Here is a 17,323-nt window from a genome sequence, read left to right on the forward strand (position 1 = left end):
TTCCCTGTGTTTTCTTTTTCTGTGTTGACACTCAGGTTTTAGACTCTTTACAGGAAACAGAGGGAGTCTTGGGGCCTTGATTTTGTCAGGTCCACATAGTCCTGCTACAAATCTAAGTGTTATTAATTACAGACAGTTCTGTATACATCTGTCAAGTCTCAAAGTGCTAGTTGGCTCTTGAAGAACCTGTTGTCAACTCTCTTAGTGCAAGGTAGTTCCAATTTTGAACTCTAAATGTACTGGAGACCATTAGCAAATCAAAGCCTTCTCTCAGGGACCTGTGAAATTCCCTGCAGTTTCTCTTTGGCTTTCAGCAAACAGAAATCCCACCACCTCCCCTTGCCTCCATGACCACAGTACATGCATATGCTTATGCATGGAGTGCAGTACATGTGCACTCACAGCCTGTAAGAGGAATTAGCACTTCAGTGTGCAAAACAAAGGGCCAGCTGGTGTGGCTGTGTTGTGTTTACACACCTTATTCACCCAAAGCTCTGTTAAATGGTCTAATGAAACAAGGTGCTCTGAGGGAAAAGCCCATTTAACAGAATAACAAATCCCATTAAGCTCAGTGGAGCTGGAAATCTACTGCATAATAAATTAACCCTGAATTCATGGCTTTGAACATAATTTTCCAGGTCTAGACTGATACATTTTTAAGCTTGTATGCAACTTGGCTAATAAGCTCAGCATTGGTTTTCCTTCAGATACATTTTGCTGATAGTTTTTCCTCTCTTTCTGTTTCTATAAAAGCAGCAATTTTATTGCTTTGTCCTCCTGCTACAGAAGGAAGAGCTGTCATTACTCAAACTGCAAGAGCACTTTGCATTGATGTTCAAGAGTGAGACCACAAGATGGAAGGCATCACCCAGACCGGTAAGCAAAGGACTGTCCCTGTCCCAAAGGCCTGGCAATCTAAGGCAGTCTAATACAGTCCATGTATCCATAGATCAGGAAGAGGGGAAATGCTGTCTTAAAGTGACACAGTCAGCTGCGCACAAGCCATTTTAGGCTGGGAAACAGTATGGTTGTACATGACTTGGTACAGGGCCCACAGTAATAAGCCAGGAGACAGGTTTTACTGATCTGGGTTTAATTCAGCATGAATGTGGCTATGCAACTTCCAGGCCAGATCTGGCATGCCCACTACACTGTGGGAACCTACTTGGGGCCTGTCCAACATCTCAGCTTTGGGCTCTGTCACGCAGTGTAAGCGTATGTTGTCTCCAGTGCAGCATGCATCAAGTCTTGTCTTGAAATGGTCTTGCTGGCATGCTACCCAAGAGATACAGGAGCGTCAACACAGTAAAATCCTGGTAGAATTAATTTGAGCAACTTCCCTTTCAGTTACTGCTTCTGACTGATCACAGCGGCTACATGGATTAAACAGTGAAATCACCAAATCAAACTACTTGAATAAAAGCTGATTTTCCATCCTGTGAAGCCAGAATGCATCCTGCAAAGCTCTTCACTGACAAGGCAGCTCAGTCAGGTTATATAATTGGCACCCTCACAAGCTTTTAATCTTTGGCAGAGTGGTACTCGAAAGGAGTGAAGTTCTCTCCTACCCTTGAAAATATCAACAGAACTCAGAGAGTGCTTACTGCTGAATGTCCCATGATCACAAGAAGCCAAGGGCACACTGCCTTAGCACCAACAAGCAAAGAGCTTCTGGAAAGTCAATTTCCTTCCTCTGGAAAAAAAAAAAATAAAAAAAAATATCAGTGATTCTCAGGAGTGTTCCACCAAAATAACTTAGGTCCATTGGGTCACTAATTCCTACTCTATGTGATGTAAAAGCTCCAGATCCAATCCAGAGGCTATTTCTTCACAGCTTGTATTCAGGAACAGTGGAAATGCATTCTCTGACTTCCTCTGACAGGCTGGAGGCTTTGCCTAGCCTGTCTGGACATACCATTGCAGTGTACTGGGCCCCTCAACACAGTATTTACAACCTCCCAAGGCACCAGGTGAACTTGCGACCATGGGAGCACATTTTGGGGCTTGAGTTTGAGCAAGCAATGAATCTGCCCTTGTGGGCTGACAGTGCACATGCTTTTCAAGGGCAACGAGGATGCAGACAGTGAGCTGAAGTCTTAACTTACTGGGGTGAATCAATTCTGATGTAACTTCATGGATGTCAGTAAAATTACACTTGGTCCAGGATCTGTACATTCTGAGTACGTCACTGAATTTATTGCTGTCTCCTATAGAGCAAGCGAGATGTTTCTGTGAGGAGAGCTGTCAAGGGCAGAATACCAGCATCCCCCCAGAACATCGGAAAGGTTAGCTGGATGGTGTCATTAAATCTCTTTTAATATTCGGGGTCAGCAAACCCTCTGCAGAGTGCCAGTCCATAGGCAGCAGGTAAGCAGGCAGAGGAGACCTCTCCAAGGGGAGCTGTAGCTGCTGCTGTCTTCTCATCCTTGTAGAGAAAATGGCAAGTACATTGGGTATAGATCAACATATACCTATTTCTGCTCACTTTTTGGTCTGTTTGGGGGCTAGGGCTGTTTGTTCAGTAACAGGTAAGGGTCAGGGCCATCACCAGTGGTGCTTGGGGGCCAATTTAAAGTCAGGAACACAGAAAGGAGAAAGATGGCCAGAACCCTGGGAGTTAGGAGGAGATCGCTGTATTTTGTGGGCTGTTTTTCTTTATTAAACCTTTAGGACAGCCTGACTGGGCTCTTTGCTTGCTCTTAACTCCCTTTAGCTTATTACTTCTCCTGGGCTTGTTAGAATCAGAAAGGTGTCAACAGGCTAAGCGAAATGTGGTAAGAGAACAACAGAGCGCATTAAGGACTGAAAGGGAGGTGTGAAGAGAACGCGGGGCGGAGGCAGAACCCGCAATGATGGTTATCGCCAGCGGCGGCCCCTGCCCGCCGCCTCGGCAGCACACCGAGCGGCAGCTCGCCGGGCCAACGGCCATCGCCTCAGCCGCCGCACCCGCGGCTGCCGGCGAGGAGGGGCGGGCTGAGGGGCCCCGCCGGGCGCGGTGCATGCCGGGGAGGACCTGGCCATAGGGGCGCGGGTCTTGCTGTGGTGCGTGATTGGTATTGGTCATGGCGGGGTTGTGGTGGCTGAGGGGAGCTGGGCTTCTGCCAACGCCTCGTGTGGAGGTGGCAGCCTGCTCCGGCTGCTGCGCTGAGGGCTTGGCGGGGAGGAGGTAAGGCAGCCTCGCTCGTACCTGTGAGCATCGCAGTGCTGTTGTGTGCTCGGCAGTGCCTTACGAGAGGCAGGCGCTGTACGTGAGCACAAGCTGCCTCAGATTGCATTCTGCACAAGTTGTTTCCCTTTGGCTGTTTATCTCACATGAGAGGAAGAGCTGAGTGCTGTTTGTGTAACAAGTTAATAAGCTTCCTCTGGCACCTGCTCCCCGGAGGGTTTCTGTCAGTGGTGAGATCTTTGCCATGATGCCCACAGGATATGGGGGGGGGGAGGCAGCCGCGCCATTGCAGTTCTCCCCCGCCACATAGCCCTGCATGGTGGCTGTGGTGGCAGTCGGGGGGCCGGTGAGGTGAGCCGCACAGGGCTGCGGTGCAGAGCTTGGCTGTGCCCGCAGGTGTGTGTCTGCTTCCATTGCCCAGGCAGAAGGAGGGAGGCTGAAGCTTTTCCTTGTTCTAACGTGATTTTTCAGTATGTTAATGTTTGGGAGTGATGATGTTTAGCTCCTGATTTATTTTCTGGACTTACCTGGACTAAACCAAGAAGCTAGACTTGGGGCAGCTAAGGGAAAGGGGGGAAGTGGCTGGTGGAATGTTTTTACAGGTCTGTATGGCAGGAAAAAAAGAATTATTAAACATTGTGGGGGGAAAAATAAATCTGTGAACACTATTTTTGCTGTGATGCATTTCAGCTTGGTCAAATAACCTGCTGAAGACAAGAGGAGAAATATACAGCTGATACTTTAGAGAAAGTATGTCCCTGGGCCTGTGCCTTAGCTCATACTATGCATTCCAATACCTCATTAGGTAAGCTGCTCTCAGGGGTGGAAAGCAGAAGGGAGCGGGACTCTGGAAGTCTGTTTTGTGAATTTAAAATGGTTGTTACATAAGTAGAGTTTATCTTCTGCTAGTGCTTTAGGTTCAGGATGATTTCTGAATATCAGCTGAGTAAGAGCAACTTCTGTATTGGAGTGACATAAACAGCTAAGATGAACTTGGATTAACCTTCTGTATTGTCATCTTTAGCACGAGCTGGTTCATTGTTCCAGCTAGCCTCAAAGTCACAGCAGAGCACTGATGCTTGTGGAATTTAACATTCCTAAAAATGACAATCCTTGTTGCCCACAAAGTTTACTGCACCCTGTTGTCTAGTGTCTGCGCTTCTGCCACTTGATGATTTTCACATTGCCATTTTAAATAGTATTATTAATCTCCAAAAAATTAAGGTGCATTTTATTGTTTATTGAAGAGATGGAAGATGCATGGAGACTATTTATTCTTGTGCATGAGAGATTCACAGACTTGTTTGACCATGGGTATTAAAATTGGAATTGAATTAATCTGTATTTTTGAAATTACAAAGCAAAGATGAACTCTCATGGTTCGTACTGAAAACTTTGCAGTGAGAGACTCTACAGCTCTTCATAAGTTTTGTAGGAGCATCAGTTGGTTATTTTGGATTTTTTAAAGTACGCTGTAAGAGCTGTTGGCTCTCTGACTTTTTATAAATAGCACATAGCATTTTTTCTGTTAAAGCAAAGTTCAAATAGAGAAGAGCATCTTGCTTGCTTTTGTGTGCATTTCTGTGTAGTAGCTTCTCAGAGGACGATTCCTAAAATAAAACTGTTTACAATAACCTCCTCAGAAAAACATTTGAGTACAAAATTTTCATGTCTTGCACTTCAGCTCTGATGTGCCTTGCTCTCGTATTTTGACCAGAGGCTTGATTGTTGTTCCATTACTGATACAAATGGAGGAGCTTTTGTTTCAGTTCAGGCTTTTCAAGTAAACTCTCTGAATCATCAAGGTCTAGGCACTGTACTCTTTTAATCTCCAGCTATAACTTTCTTGCTTTTCCACTTACTGTTTCAGATCTGTTTTCTGTTCCCCCTTTTATAACTTGAATGTAATGGTATTTTTCCTCTTTTCATCATTGTTCTTGCTTTCCATCTTTTTTGCATTGCCATACCCTTACGATGGTGTTTATTGCTTGATTTCTCTTCAGTCACCTTGAACACTGGAGACAGCACAAATATGTCTGAAGAAACAGGTAAGAGGATAGCAGTTCCCAATACCCAAGAGGACAGCACTACTTTTAATACTGGTTAGAGTTATTGCTAGGTACTGCAAACTAGTGTGTGCATTGAGAGAGTCCAGTTCATTGGCTATCAACTTTGTGATTCAAGTAAGCAATTGTTAAAGTTGTTCATCTGCTTGTTCAGTGTTTCAGTACTACAAGTTCACAGTTCCACAAGTTGCCCCATCGTCAAAATGGAGAAATGTTTGTTTCCTTGCAGTGGAGGTGAATGAAGAAAGTGCTGCTTCTGACAGAAATTTCATAACGATAGCAAAAATGAAAAAACATTGCATCTTCCTTGCAGTAACCCTAGACTCCCTCCTTGGCATTCGTGTACAATTTTACTGTAGCATACACATACAAATTATAGCTCTGATGAGCAGTCATTGAGGGCATCCAGAACTCAGTGCTGTTACTGTATTTCCTTGTTTTTGCTTAGAATATGAGAGTCAGATTAACTACATTGGAATATGTCTGAGTCTATTGAAGTGAAAGTGTCATTTTCTTAATAGGGTTTTGTTCTATGACTGCATTGCTAATGGCCTGTGCACTCTGCTTCCTAGGAATGGCCTAATTAAAGGTTTGACATTGAAAAAGTGATTAAAATTTGCATGAAGAAGTATTGAAGGAATTAATATTTTTTTTTCTGGTGAGCTGATAAGGACTAACATGTATTTTGGTAAATATTAGAGCTCTGATCCAGTGGACTTACTGGACAGAAGCATCTATTCAAGGGATGGTGTTTGATGCTCACTAATTTTGTTGAGAGTTGAGCATGTGTTTAAAGTTAGGCAGATATTACAAATGATATATCCTGAATAGGAATGAAGCCTGTATGCCAGTATTTGGCACAATTAGAACTCTGCATATGTATTTACTTTTGAATACATCTTTGGCAATTTTAAAGGATGGCCTTTAAAAAATTTAATAGGTAAATAACTAATATAGGGTTTAGGTTCTGGGTAGCCTTACTTGTACCGAGCAGTACACGCTTCAAACAATAGCCCTGCTGAAGTAATAGACTATCAAAAACATATCAGTAACACTATTGGAATCTGTCCCATTGATGGTGGCTAGATGAGAGTATCAATATTCCTCATGCATAATCTGAATTCACCAATATATATGTCTAAAAGGCACCTGGTTTTGCAACAAGCAGGGAATAGGCCTTTGTATAGACACAGTGGCATAATTCTTCCTCCCAATGTAACTGTATTGGCTTAAGTGAAGTTATCGTTGTTCAAATTAGTAGTTGATCTATGGAATAGAAGCTGCAGAGCTACTGGAGGGAACTTTCTTCCTGCTGTTGTTTTGTCAGAGAACTTTCATCTATCCCCACTGCCATGATATACAGTGTTTTCAAAAGGATTCCATCCTGCCGGCAACTTCTGCGCTCATCTCTAGTGCTTAAAATGTGACATGCAAATCAACTAAGGGCAATTACAAGCATTGCCAGGAGCTGCAAGCACATGACTGAATGCTTGTAGGCAAGAACGTACTGTGCATTGGATGTCTATGGATCTCAGTAGCACAAGTAGGTCTTTGCTCCTTTAAGCTGTGTGTGTACATGTGCAGGTTTCTGTATTAGTTACCTCTGCTCAGTGAGGAAGCAAAGACTTGCTTGTCATCACAAGCTCTGTATCAGGGCTCGTTATTAGCAAAGTAAACTAGGAAGTATCTCGGTGCATCATAGAATTCTGTGTTAACTGGTTTTGTGACTGTTCTTTTGAAGTGTGCCTGCAAGGCCTGATTGTTAAGTATCTGTAACAAGAATTTATGCTCTAGCACATGAGGTTTAAGTAGAGAAGGCTCTTGTTGCTGTCTCACAAATGCATTCCATGTTCTGGAGAGATGGCATATTTTGAAGACTTGAACATGAGATTTCTAGGAATACAAAATTCAAACCTTTGAGGAGCTACTAGTCAGATGAGGCAAGCTGCCAAAATAAGGGTCAGGGCTCCTGTTGTTACAGAATTAGTGAGGGAAAAATCTGAGTGTACTGTAATTCTGTTGAGAATCTAGACTTCTGCTGAGTAATTCCCTGTAGAAACATAAAACCTTCTGTGTGAAGATCTGACCCACTTCAGGCGGTGAAACTGTATATAAGACTTTGACAGAAGGCAAGTAACCAGACTGTTAACAAGAATCATTTGGGAATTAGGTAATTTCAATCTTAGAAACCCAATGGGGAGAAAGCTCTCTTGAGAGAGTCAGGATCTCTAGCAATTCCCTGCATTTCCTGGAAACAGTATGTCTGTCCTGCTACTGGCCATATCACAGTCTGACCTCTCTATTGTCCAGTTTTAGCCACAGTTAACCTAAATATGCTGATCTCAACAAAAGAGAGGGCTCTGCATCAATGTACGCACAGATCTGTACTAATTTATTCCTGTATCTGTGGCCCCAGAGGCCTTTACTTCAGTTGTAGATAGCCAGAGCCATGAGAATGTTGTGTGGGTCCCTGGATCTTTGGTGGGTATGTGGCAGAAAAGCCAGGAAGTGTATTTTTCACTGTAGCTATGAAGCTGCCTGTTTTGTGGGGCTGATAATCCTGAATTGCTTCTCTGCATCCACGCTGCGAAGAAATGGCCCTTGTCAGTGTCCTTCTTCCTGCAGGAGGGACCTTGTATGCCAGTGTATCTGAGCAGAAAACTGAACCTATGCATTCCCACTGGGAAGCTGTTATATCGTATGTTTGTAAGCTGCTCAGATAGCCTGCCTGCCTTCTACTCCCCCTTTATACATGCTTTAAAGCAAAAAAGCAGATGTGGTTTTGTTTCTTCTTCCCCCTGGGCTTTAGTTTTTCTATGGACTGGTATCAGGTTTTCTTGATTTGTGCATGCAGAGTACATGGAGGGAAGTCATTCCTAAAACTAGTAAGCTTTTCCCCCAACCAAAGATTAAAAACCCAAACTAAAAACTTCCTTGTGAGAGTGTGAGCTCACTAGCTGGAGATGCTCTGCTTGATCTGTTTAGATACAAAGGCAATGCTTGCTCAGCGTCAGGCTTTTGTGACTGCTACAGCACAAATGAATGATGCCACGAACTGTTGTTTTTTATTCCCTGTGCATAGATAGAGGCAGCAGTATATCTGCAGAGGCAGGGTACTAGTGTGAATTAATTCAACTCTTGAAAAAAAGAAAAAAATAAACCCAACTTCATTACACCCAGATGCAACTGAACAGGAATGCTCATTTTTTTTTAAAGAGGCTTATTAAACTTTGAAAAAGCACGGTATACAATAGGAGGAGGATGTGCTGTGCATATGTAATTATTGCCCTGAAATGCTCTCCCTGGGCACAGGAAGAAGGAATAAACCTGCACAACAGAACTGCAGGGAGGTGGAATGCATAAAACAACAAAGTCTGTCCAAAAGACTCTTAACAAAACCAAATACTGTGGAAAGTGCAGAGCCTTTGCAGGTTTTTGATAAGCAGTGGTTCAACACTTGAATACTTGGCAAACAGGCCTTTTAGCCTGAAAAGTAAATGTGTTTTAGTGGTGTTTAGGCTTATATTCTACTTGGCTGTATTCAGTAGCTGTCTCTGCCTGAAAAGAATGGCAGCTTGAAGTTCAAGAAGAGCTGCTTGACTTAGGTACTTCTCTTCATGTCACAGCACTGTTTCCCCCAGCTTGTTCCTCAGTGCTGCCATACATCCAGTCCTCTGTGAGATGCAAGTCTAACATGTTCCCTGGGTTGATGTTTGCTGGCATAATACAATCTCCCTGATGCTCATAGTAAATGAGCAGACATGGGACTTGGTGAGCAAAGGCAACTCATTTGAAATGAATAATAGTAAATGCGTAAATAATTCACAGCTTTTATCTAGCTCTTTGCACATCCCACACTATATATATGTGAAACAAACATATATTTCAAATATGCATATGAGAGCCAACCTTGTTCAGTGTTATTCTGTCAAGCAAATGTACATATTTTACAAACAAAAAATTGTGGTTTTAATGATGCTGCTGAGAATCCATCACTGCTGGTCAGGGCCCAGTGTGCAAGGCACTGTAGAAGAGAAAAACAGCCTTGCCTGGAAGACCTTCCAGTCAAAGCATAAATGCCAAGTGGCTATGGGCAATGGAAAGAAATGCTGTGGTAATGGTTACACTGGGTGCCCTAGCAGCCTGCCTGTTAAATGTGTCTTGTAGATGTCCCAGGAAAAGAGGGATCTGAAGAAGAGCAAAGCTGATGTTTGCACATGCAAAGTCTCTTTGCACAGTTACTGTTAGGTAGAAATGCCTGTGCAGGAGGAGGAAAGGTGACATGATGTTCTCTCTGTATACCTATATATGTGTGTAGGTTTGGTTTTTTTTATGATATACATATGTTAGTGGTAGTAATTACACTGTGCAAAAGAAGAATCATAAATAATGAAGGAAGAATGAGCTTTGGGTGACCTAATTAAAAACCTGCTCTTTTTATTGGTTAGCAAAGCAATTTAAGTCAACCTCTGGCTCGAAATATTTTTTTCACTGTACTGTAAAGGAAATTAATCATCTGTTAAAGAATATTTTCTGTAACTCTTCACCTTGGCAAAAGACTGTTGATTCAAAATAGATTTTGGAAGAAAATGAATAGGTGAAGCTGGGAATGTTACTTTTTTTAATTTGGATGTGCATTCTTTGATAGGTGAAACAGCTGCATGTAGCTTCCTGTCTGGTACCTGCCAGTGTGGAGTGCTTCACACTAAATAACTGGCATCCAGGGCAAACTTCAAGTGTATACTTACCCTTCTGAGTCCACTGCTTTTGATAAAACTTGTTCAAGTTTATGTTTTTCTGTCAGTTTAAGATACTGTTACAGGTTTTAATAGTTAATTTATACTTGTGTTTTGATAATAGCCCTGACTGGGAAATGTGGGGAAGGAAGAGAATAGAAATTTCCTAAAAGTATTCATGCTTTTAAACAGTCCAATGAGGAATGAAGTAGATCTTCATTAAAAGTTACCGTGTGTCAACAGGCATGAACCAGATGGTACAGATATTGTGATATCTGAAGTCTCTGCTGCAGTGTAGCTGATGACTTGGATTTGGTAAGATCTGTGTAAGGTAGCTCTTTGGGTCCTGTTTTGTGATGAGAGCACCTGCAAGTAAATAAATCTTCTTTATGACTGAGCTGAATCATTGTGAAAACAGGCATAATTCTTTTAAAATCTGTACGATTTTAGTCAAGTCTGCATCAGCTGTAAATCTGTCCCAGGGTGGTTCCTGTGTGTTGAAAGGAGGCTGCCATTGTGATTTATTTTTTTTTCTTTTCTTGATGTATTTACATTTTATGAAGTTTCCAGGAAAAAATGGGGGAGGAAGAAGAGGTTTGGAAGAGGAAAAAGATAATGAGCCTTTCTGTAGCAGTCAGGCATGCCAGGGCCTCTTGAATTATTAAACTTCATTAGTTTCATTTGTTATTCCTGCAGGCTACAAATATTAAATGCCAGTCTAAAGTGCGATATGTTTGATCTGGCGGGAACATGGATTTGGGAATATACTGCAATGCCACTAAACTTCTGAATAAACCCACAGTTCTGCTGTGCTCTCATTTTATGAAGAGTGCATGTATTTTCATAGAATGCTGTTAGAAAATATGAGCATCTTAAAATGTGCTCGGCATTGTGTGATATGTCGGTAGTCCATCCAGTGGATGCTTCAGTCCGTGTTTCTGAAGTTATTTAGGTCCTGATTTCATATAAGCTTGTATGTGTGCAGAACGTCATTCACTGATTGCAAGTGCCTGTGCAAATCCTTGCAATAGATGTCACTTCTGGCAAAACCTGGCTTCTGGAAAGTGGTGTTTTTCTTTGGCTTGTAGTTAGTAACCTCTTGGGGTGTTTGTTGTATCTTGGTAACTAATACAGCCAGTTATCTCATGTTGGGAAAATACTTCATCTGCACAATAAAAATGAGAAAATTTGCTTCCTGCCGCATGTTAATTATGCTTCTGAAACAGACAATTGAGAACACCTTTAGCTGTGGTAGGCAAAGAATATCCTGTACAGAGAGCAGGAGACTGGTACAGAGCTTGTCAATTAGTGGAACAAAGTAGTTTTATCTTTTACCTAAAGAAGCTGATCTTGACAAGTGGGGAGATGTCAGGTGGCAGTGGAAATCAAAACCTGGCTGCAGTGCTCCAGTCATTACTGTGCTATTGCTGCCAGCCTCAGATTCCTTGTAGACAGATGATCATGGACACCAGGTCTAACATGCCATCACTAGCTTGTTAGTCTGCGACTGCTATGTAAGTTCAAGAGCATCCTTCCTGCTGTTGAGAACTAATGACCTTCTGAAATGAAGTTTTCCTTTAGGTAGGATAAAAGCGTGTGGAAATAATTTGGTGTAGAGTAGGAAGAGATTTGTTGTGTAAGACTTTTTGTCTTTTACATACTTTTTCAGAGAAGACCTTCCAGACTTCTAGGTACTTTTTGCAAGCACTAACTTCACAGATTGATATTTCCAGAAGGCCATAAAACTCCTCCAAAGTAGGAAGAGGAACAGCTAAGTACAGGAGTGCAGACTAGAAAGGCAGAACTGCATTGAAGTGGGCCCAACTTAGTCACTTAAAAATTCATTGAAGCCTACAGTTATTTAATTCTGCAGAGAACAGGCTCTCCCAGCCTGGCTGACATTTTGGTGCTTTATCTTTGTTTGTGTCTCAGGTGAGATTTTTCTAACCTTCACAAAACAGTGACTTGATTCAACTTCGACCAAATCAGAGCTCTTGGATCCATTTTACATGTTAATCAATAGTCATGTTTGATTAAGGGAGGAAGGGTAATAAAAATTACTCTAAATCGTGGGCCTGTCCCTGGCTGTGTCAGCTGATCACCTTTACTGTTAACCTGTCTTTTTGGCAAGATGGTGTGCACCATCTTTGTTGTATTCTAGTTGTAAATTAATCTGTTGCAAAATAGTTAATCAGTGTTGTATAGTATTAAAGGCAGTGAAAAAGCAAGAAGGCAATTCTCATACCAGAGTTAATGCAAGCTAGAAGACAAGAATCCATTTAGATGGAAAAGGGCACGAATTTTGCCAGAAATTTGATGAAAAATCAAATTGGGAAGAGGGAGAGATGGAAGGGGAAAGAAGATAATGAAGTGAATGATGGAGTTTTACCACTCTCCAGTTTTCAGCACATTTCATATCTGCAGGCCTAGTGACTGAGTGGTGATTTACAGTCAAGTCAGCTGGCTTCTAAATTATTCCAGGGATTTTGGTATTCCCATACAATCGCACTGCATTAGTGCTGTAATAATGTTGCAGTTGGCTACTAATTATGCTCCTGTACTGTTTAGGTCATGTGAGAGATTTAGTTTTAGACTGGTCGTTTTTAATTATCAATTAGTAATGGTGCGTATTTCCCTATTGGTTTTATTTTCTGATCGTATCTTGGAATATGCTAAAAGGTTGTCAGCAGTCTGCTTAGTGAAAGATTTCATCTTTAAAAAAAACAGGGAGGCTGAAAAGATGGATGGGCAACAGCGGCATCCTAAAGCAGTAAGTAGGTATAAAATAATATGTTGCTCAAAGGTCTGATTAGCAATGAATGACCTGTACTGAGAGACTGCTTTCTTAAATGATCTTCTCAGCCCCATTCATACATGGGGCTACCGTCTTTTATAAGGCATGCTAGGATACTTCTACGGAGGCAAGAGAGGGGAAGAGAAGAATATGTGCACTGTCAGGTTCCCCTTAATGACTTCAGTGGCCCCGGTGGGAGGGTGTCCTTAACAGACAGCATAAATCACAGAGATGATTTTGCAAGGGATTTGTTGTTATAAACTGTGGAGAGGAGAGATGACAGGAAAGTCTCAAGCAACAGCAAAAATTTCATAGTCAACATAGAACGCTCTAAGGAAAGTGACTTCTAACAAATCACAGAGCTAAATCATTGAGAATTGTTACTTGGGATAACTTTATCTCAAGAACTTCATTTGTGTCTTGACCAAGAAAAATTTCTGTAACAAAACCAGCTGCATTTAATAGTAATTATCATACTTTATTTATGGGATGGGATACTGTAAAATATCCCTTTGATGAAGCCCAGTCCTTCATCAAAACTGGGCATGATGCAGGTTACTGCTAACAGGCAGCTCCTGCTTTCTCTGCTGTAGTCCCAGCCTCCTTAATGCTAATGCTATACTGATGTTAAGACTCCTGTGAAAAAGCTGCTTACAGCAGTTAACTCTGAACATCTTTAGTATTATCTTTATGTTAGATGCCCAGTCCTGAATGGTTCCGAGTGCCTGTAATACAGAATGATTTAATTTAGGGTTTGATTTTTATTTATTTCCCAGTGGAAACTGGGTCTGTGTGCTCAGCAGATGCTCAGCTTTTGTCAGGAACCAAGCTCTGATTAATTCATATTCCCTTTTTTGTATTTATTCTCTGAATGTTTTTGCAGTGTGGATGAAGCTCTTGAATTGAAAAACACTTGTAAGATCGAAACATTTGAAAACGTGCTCCTTAAAATTCAGTTACTATGTGAGTCAGCACTAATCTCTGAAAATAAAATCAGATTTTTCAAGAAGAATGGATCTGCAGTCATTCACCAGATCTATGTTCCTTCACAAATCCAGACATAGTCAGACATTAGTAGTTTGGGTATAACACCACCCAGATCTCGCAAGGAATTAGACACACAGTAAACACATAAACTGTTGACAGAAAACGTGTTAATCTCTTCTGTTTTGATATCAGATTAAAAAAATGGCTCAATTGCCTCAAACTATGAGGCAGACTTACTGGAGGAGATTAGTACAGGAAACATCCTGGGATATCTCACTGTATTCTTGGGGCCAGATTCTGTCATCCAGCATAGCTTTGTCCTAGCTGTTACTCCTCCAAGATCAACTTATAATAAGTGACTTTAAAGAGTTTTGATTGAGGGCACAGATGCCCTTACTTAATTTTGAAATCAAAACAGAACAAAAGGGCTATCAGAGCCTCCAAAGCGCTCTGCAGTCACAGTGCGTGGTGCTACATTAGTGTAGTTTTGAGGTCTCCTGTTCCTGTTTTCTTAACAGAGACTTTCAGAAGAATGAGGTCCTGTTTTGGATTGATCAGTGTGTCCTGGCTAGGTGAAATAGAGAATTTATAAAATATTTAGCCATGGAAAATGTAACAGTTAACACCTCTTCCTAACTAAATGACACATGAAGTCAGATAAAATGCAGTCTGAAGGAGCTTATGCTATGCTTGTGAATAAAAGCACAAGCATAGTGGGGATGAACTGAACTTGTGAAAGTTGACCCCCTTGCAAATAGTCATCTAAGTGTCAAAAAAACAAATATCCAAGGGCTGCTGTCGTTCTGATGGACTTGATTTGCTGTCCTTTGCTGGGGGAAAAACAGCCAAATGAGGACAGGCTGTGGGGAACACAGGCTGGCAAAGAGGGTGATGAATCTGCTCACTGTGGTCTAATAACATTGTTCCTGTCTTATTAAAGGTAATGAGCTTCTTTGAGAAATGAGCAACTTCCAGAGAAGATGTTTGGCAGGGGACAGAGAGGAGGGTCCCCAGCCTGCCCTGCTGCTGCAGAGCAGGGGGGAAGTACTCAATGCTACCTACATACTGAATTCAGAAGTCAACACATGCCTCGTCTTTTTATTAAAGTGCTAAACAGATCACCATTTCTTATTTGACAAAGCACATTAATACACTGCTTCAGTTCAGATGATGCAAATGAAATAATAAATGGTGGTTTAAGTCCTGACTTACTGGTGTGAGAGAGGAGAGTGGCTGTGTTGTTCTCCAGTGCTGTGCAGTGATTATCTGTGTCCCTGTAGAATAGGTCTCCTATCTAATTCTCCACTAATAATTAATTTCTCTTTCTTCTTTTTAGAAGCAGTTTGAAATAGCAAGAAAAGTATATATTCTGGACCTTTTAAAATAGCGAGGCAAGAGCTTTTGAAGCCACTGTATTGGTGGTTGTATTTTGAAGAGATGCTGCTGTAGCTGTGGAGCTCTTCTTTTTTACAGGACTTAGCAGTCAACAAATGAAGTTGACTGTCTGTGACTGGCAGTTCTGAGGCCTTTAGAAATGAGTCTGACAGGTAACTGCCTGCCACTGGTACTGTTTAGGATGGGGGGAAATGCCATTAGGAAAATAACAACAGAGAGGGAGCAAAATTCCCACCTAACTTCACTCTGTGTATTCCAGTCTTTTCAGCGGGGTTAGACTTTGCAAACAACAAGCAGATACATCCCTTTGACTCACAAATCCAAAGTCAAATAACCTGTGAACAACACTTGCAAATAGTGGTAAATATTAAATTGGATATGGGAGCATTACAACATCTGAACTTCATGTAGACCTTTAAACTGATCTGTTAGATCAGAAAGCTTACTTGCAGCATACTTTTGGTACTGGAATAATGAAAGCAGGAAGCAATTAATATTTCATAGGAAGTATACCTCTTTACTTAACAGAAAGTGATTTGCTGTAATGACTTCTTAGAGAAGAGCCACTTAACAAATTTCAGTAACCTTAGTTTGCTCACAACAGGCTCAGGACTTTACCTGTTTCTGATACAAAATTAAAAGCCTGAGCTCACCCAGAGAAGAAAGGTTTGTTCAGTCAGTTGGAAAGATGGTTCTGAAAGTTCATAATTCAGTATAGTATAAGCAGGATTGGAGACAGGGAAGTCACTTATCATAATGACATTGACTGTCCTAAGGATTAAAATCAGAAGAGAGAGGCTTTAAAGCAGCGCAGACATTAATGGAACATTGAATAGCAGCTGTGATCCAGAGCACATCCCAATTTGTTGGTGTGGTCTTATCGGTACCAGCTACTGCAGTAGTGCAGGCAATGTCTTCCTCTTCCACTTATTTCAATGCTGGCTGATGACCTGCAGGATGGCTGTTAGCATCCAGCTGTTATCAGCAAGGTTTGCATTAAATGCTGAAAAAGAAATGTGGGTGTTAATTTAAAGGGGGGAAAAAAAAAAAATAAACCAGTATTTAAACTAGCAGCAATTTTCCTGAAATCAGCAGGAGTGTGTCCCTTAAACTAAAGGCTTACGCTAAATCCATAACGTTAAAAACAAGACAAAAATAATGCCCTCTCCCTTTACCCCTTTGCTTTCAATTTCTCCCAGTGGTGTCTGGAAAGATGCTATATGTGGTAAATGTGTCTGGAAGCAAGGGCATGCTTTCTATGTCTAGAAAGCATGGGGCTGTTGGCATGTGAGCCGGACAGTGCCACAGAGCTTGCAGTGCTGGAGGTGGGGTGAGCCTCCTCTGCGCCCTGGCAGGACTGTGGGATGTTTTATCCATTGACAAAGTCTCCACTTCACTGCAGTGACTTGTGGCTTGTGTATTGTTTTCCTGGAGCTGTTCTGGGTGTGACACAAAGCTTGCTGTGGACTTGGCAGTGTGGCAGAACAGCTGTCACCTGTGAGAATCTGTCAGTCCTACATACTACGAGTATCTTTGGAAATTGCTTTTGTAATTGCCCTGTTGTTGCGTTGAACAGATGTGCAGGTTAGAACTACTGAAAAGTCTCTTAAATAAGGTCAATACATGCACAGCCAAAGAAATAGGTTTAAAACCATTGGGACAGTTTTTAAAAACATGACAAAATTAATTTGGAGCCTAAATTCTTCACTAGCGTTGTACTGATTTCAATGGAGCTGACCCAGTTTTCACTTACACAAAACCAGAACTTAGTGTTTTAATCTGGCTTTGCTCTGAACCTTTCAACAGCCTGTGTATGTGCTTGCTGCAAGCCATGCACCGGAGCCATGCTGGGGGACCATAGTTACACTGGCAATCCAGGCTCTGCGCGTTCAAGCAGGATCAGGTCTGTGTGCCTTCATGGGAGAGTTGCTTATTTGAGGATTTGGGGTGGAATTTCCATTGCTCTAAAAAGAGATCTCTTACTTTTGAAGTAGGGAAGGAGGTGGTTAGTGAGGCCCTTCTTGAAGTGAGTAAGGTTTGTTGTTGGGATGATGTTCTACCTCTACCCTGTGTGGAAATACAGTGCAGGGTAGTGGTGATGGGAATGAGTCAGCCGTGTTGCATCAGATCATCCAGCTGCTCAGAGGGAGAGAAAACATGTGAAAAGGTTTTATATATT

The 17,323-nt window shown here is 41.8% G+C and overlaps 1 protein-coding gene across 1 annotated transcript in view; it reads left to right on the top strand.

The window, feature by feature from the left end:
- Positions 1-17,323, top strand: part of IQCK (IQ motif containing K) — a 249,192-nt gene that overhangs the window by 189,945 nt on the left and 41,924 nt on the right. The window contains exons 11-12 of the mRNA XM_030482268.1: positions 787-876; positions 2,214-2,285. Coding sequence (XP_030338128.1) covers positions 787-876; positions 2,214-2,285 — 162 coding nt within the window. The remainder of the gene's footprint in view (positions 1-786; positions 877-2,213; positions 2,286-17,323) is intronic.

Source organism: Strigops habroptila, chromosome 4 (assembly GCF_004027225.2).
Source record: "Strigops habroptila isolate Jane chromosome 4, bStrHab1.2.pri, whole genome shotgun sequence".
NCBI classification, from domain to species: Eukaryota; Metazoa; Chordata; class Aves; order Psittaciformes; family Psittacidae; genus Strigops; species Strigops habroptila.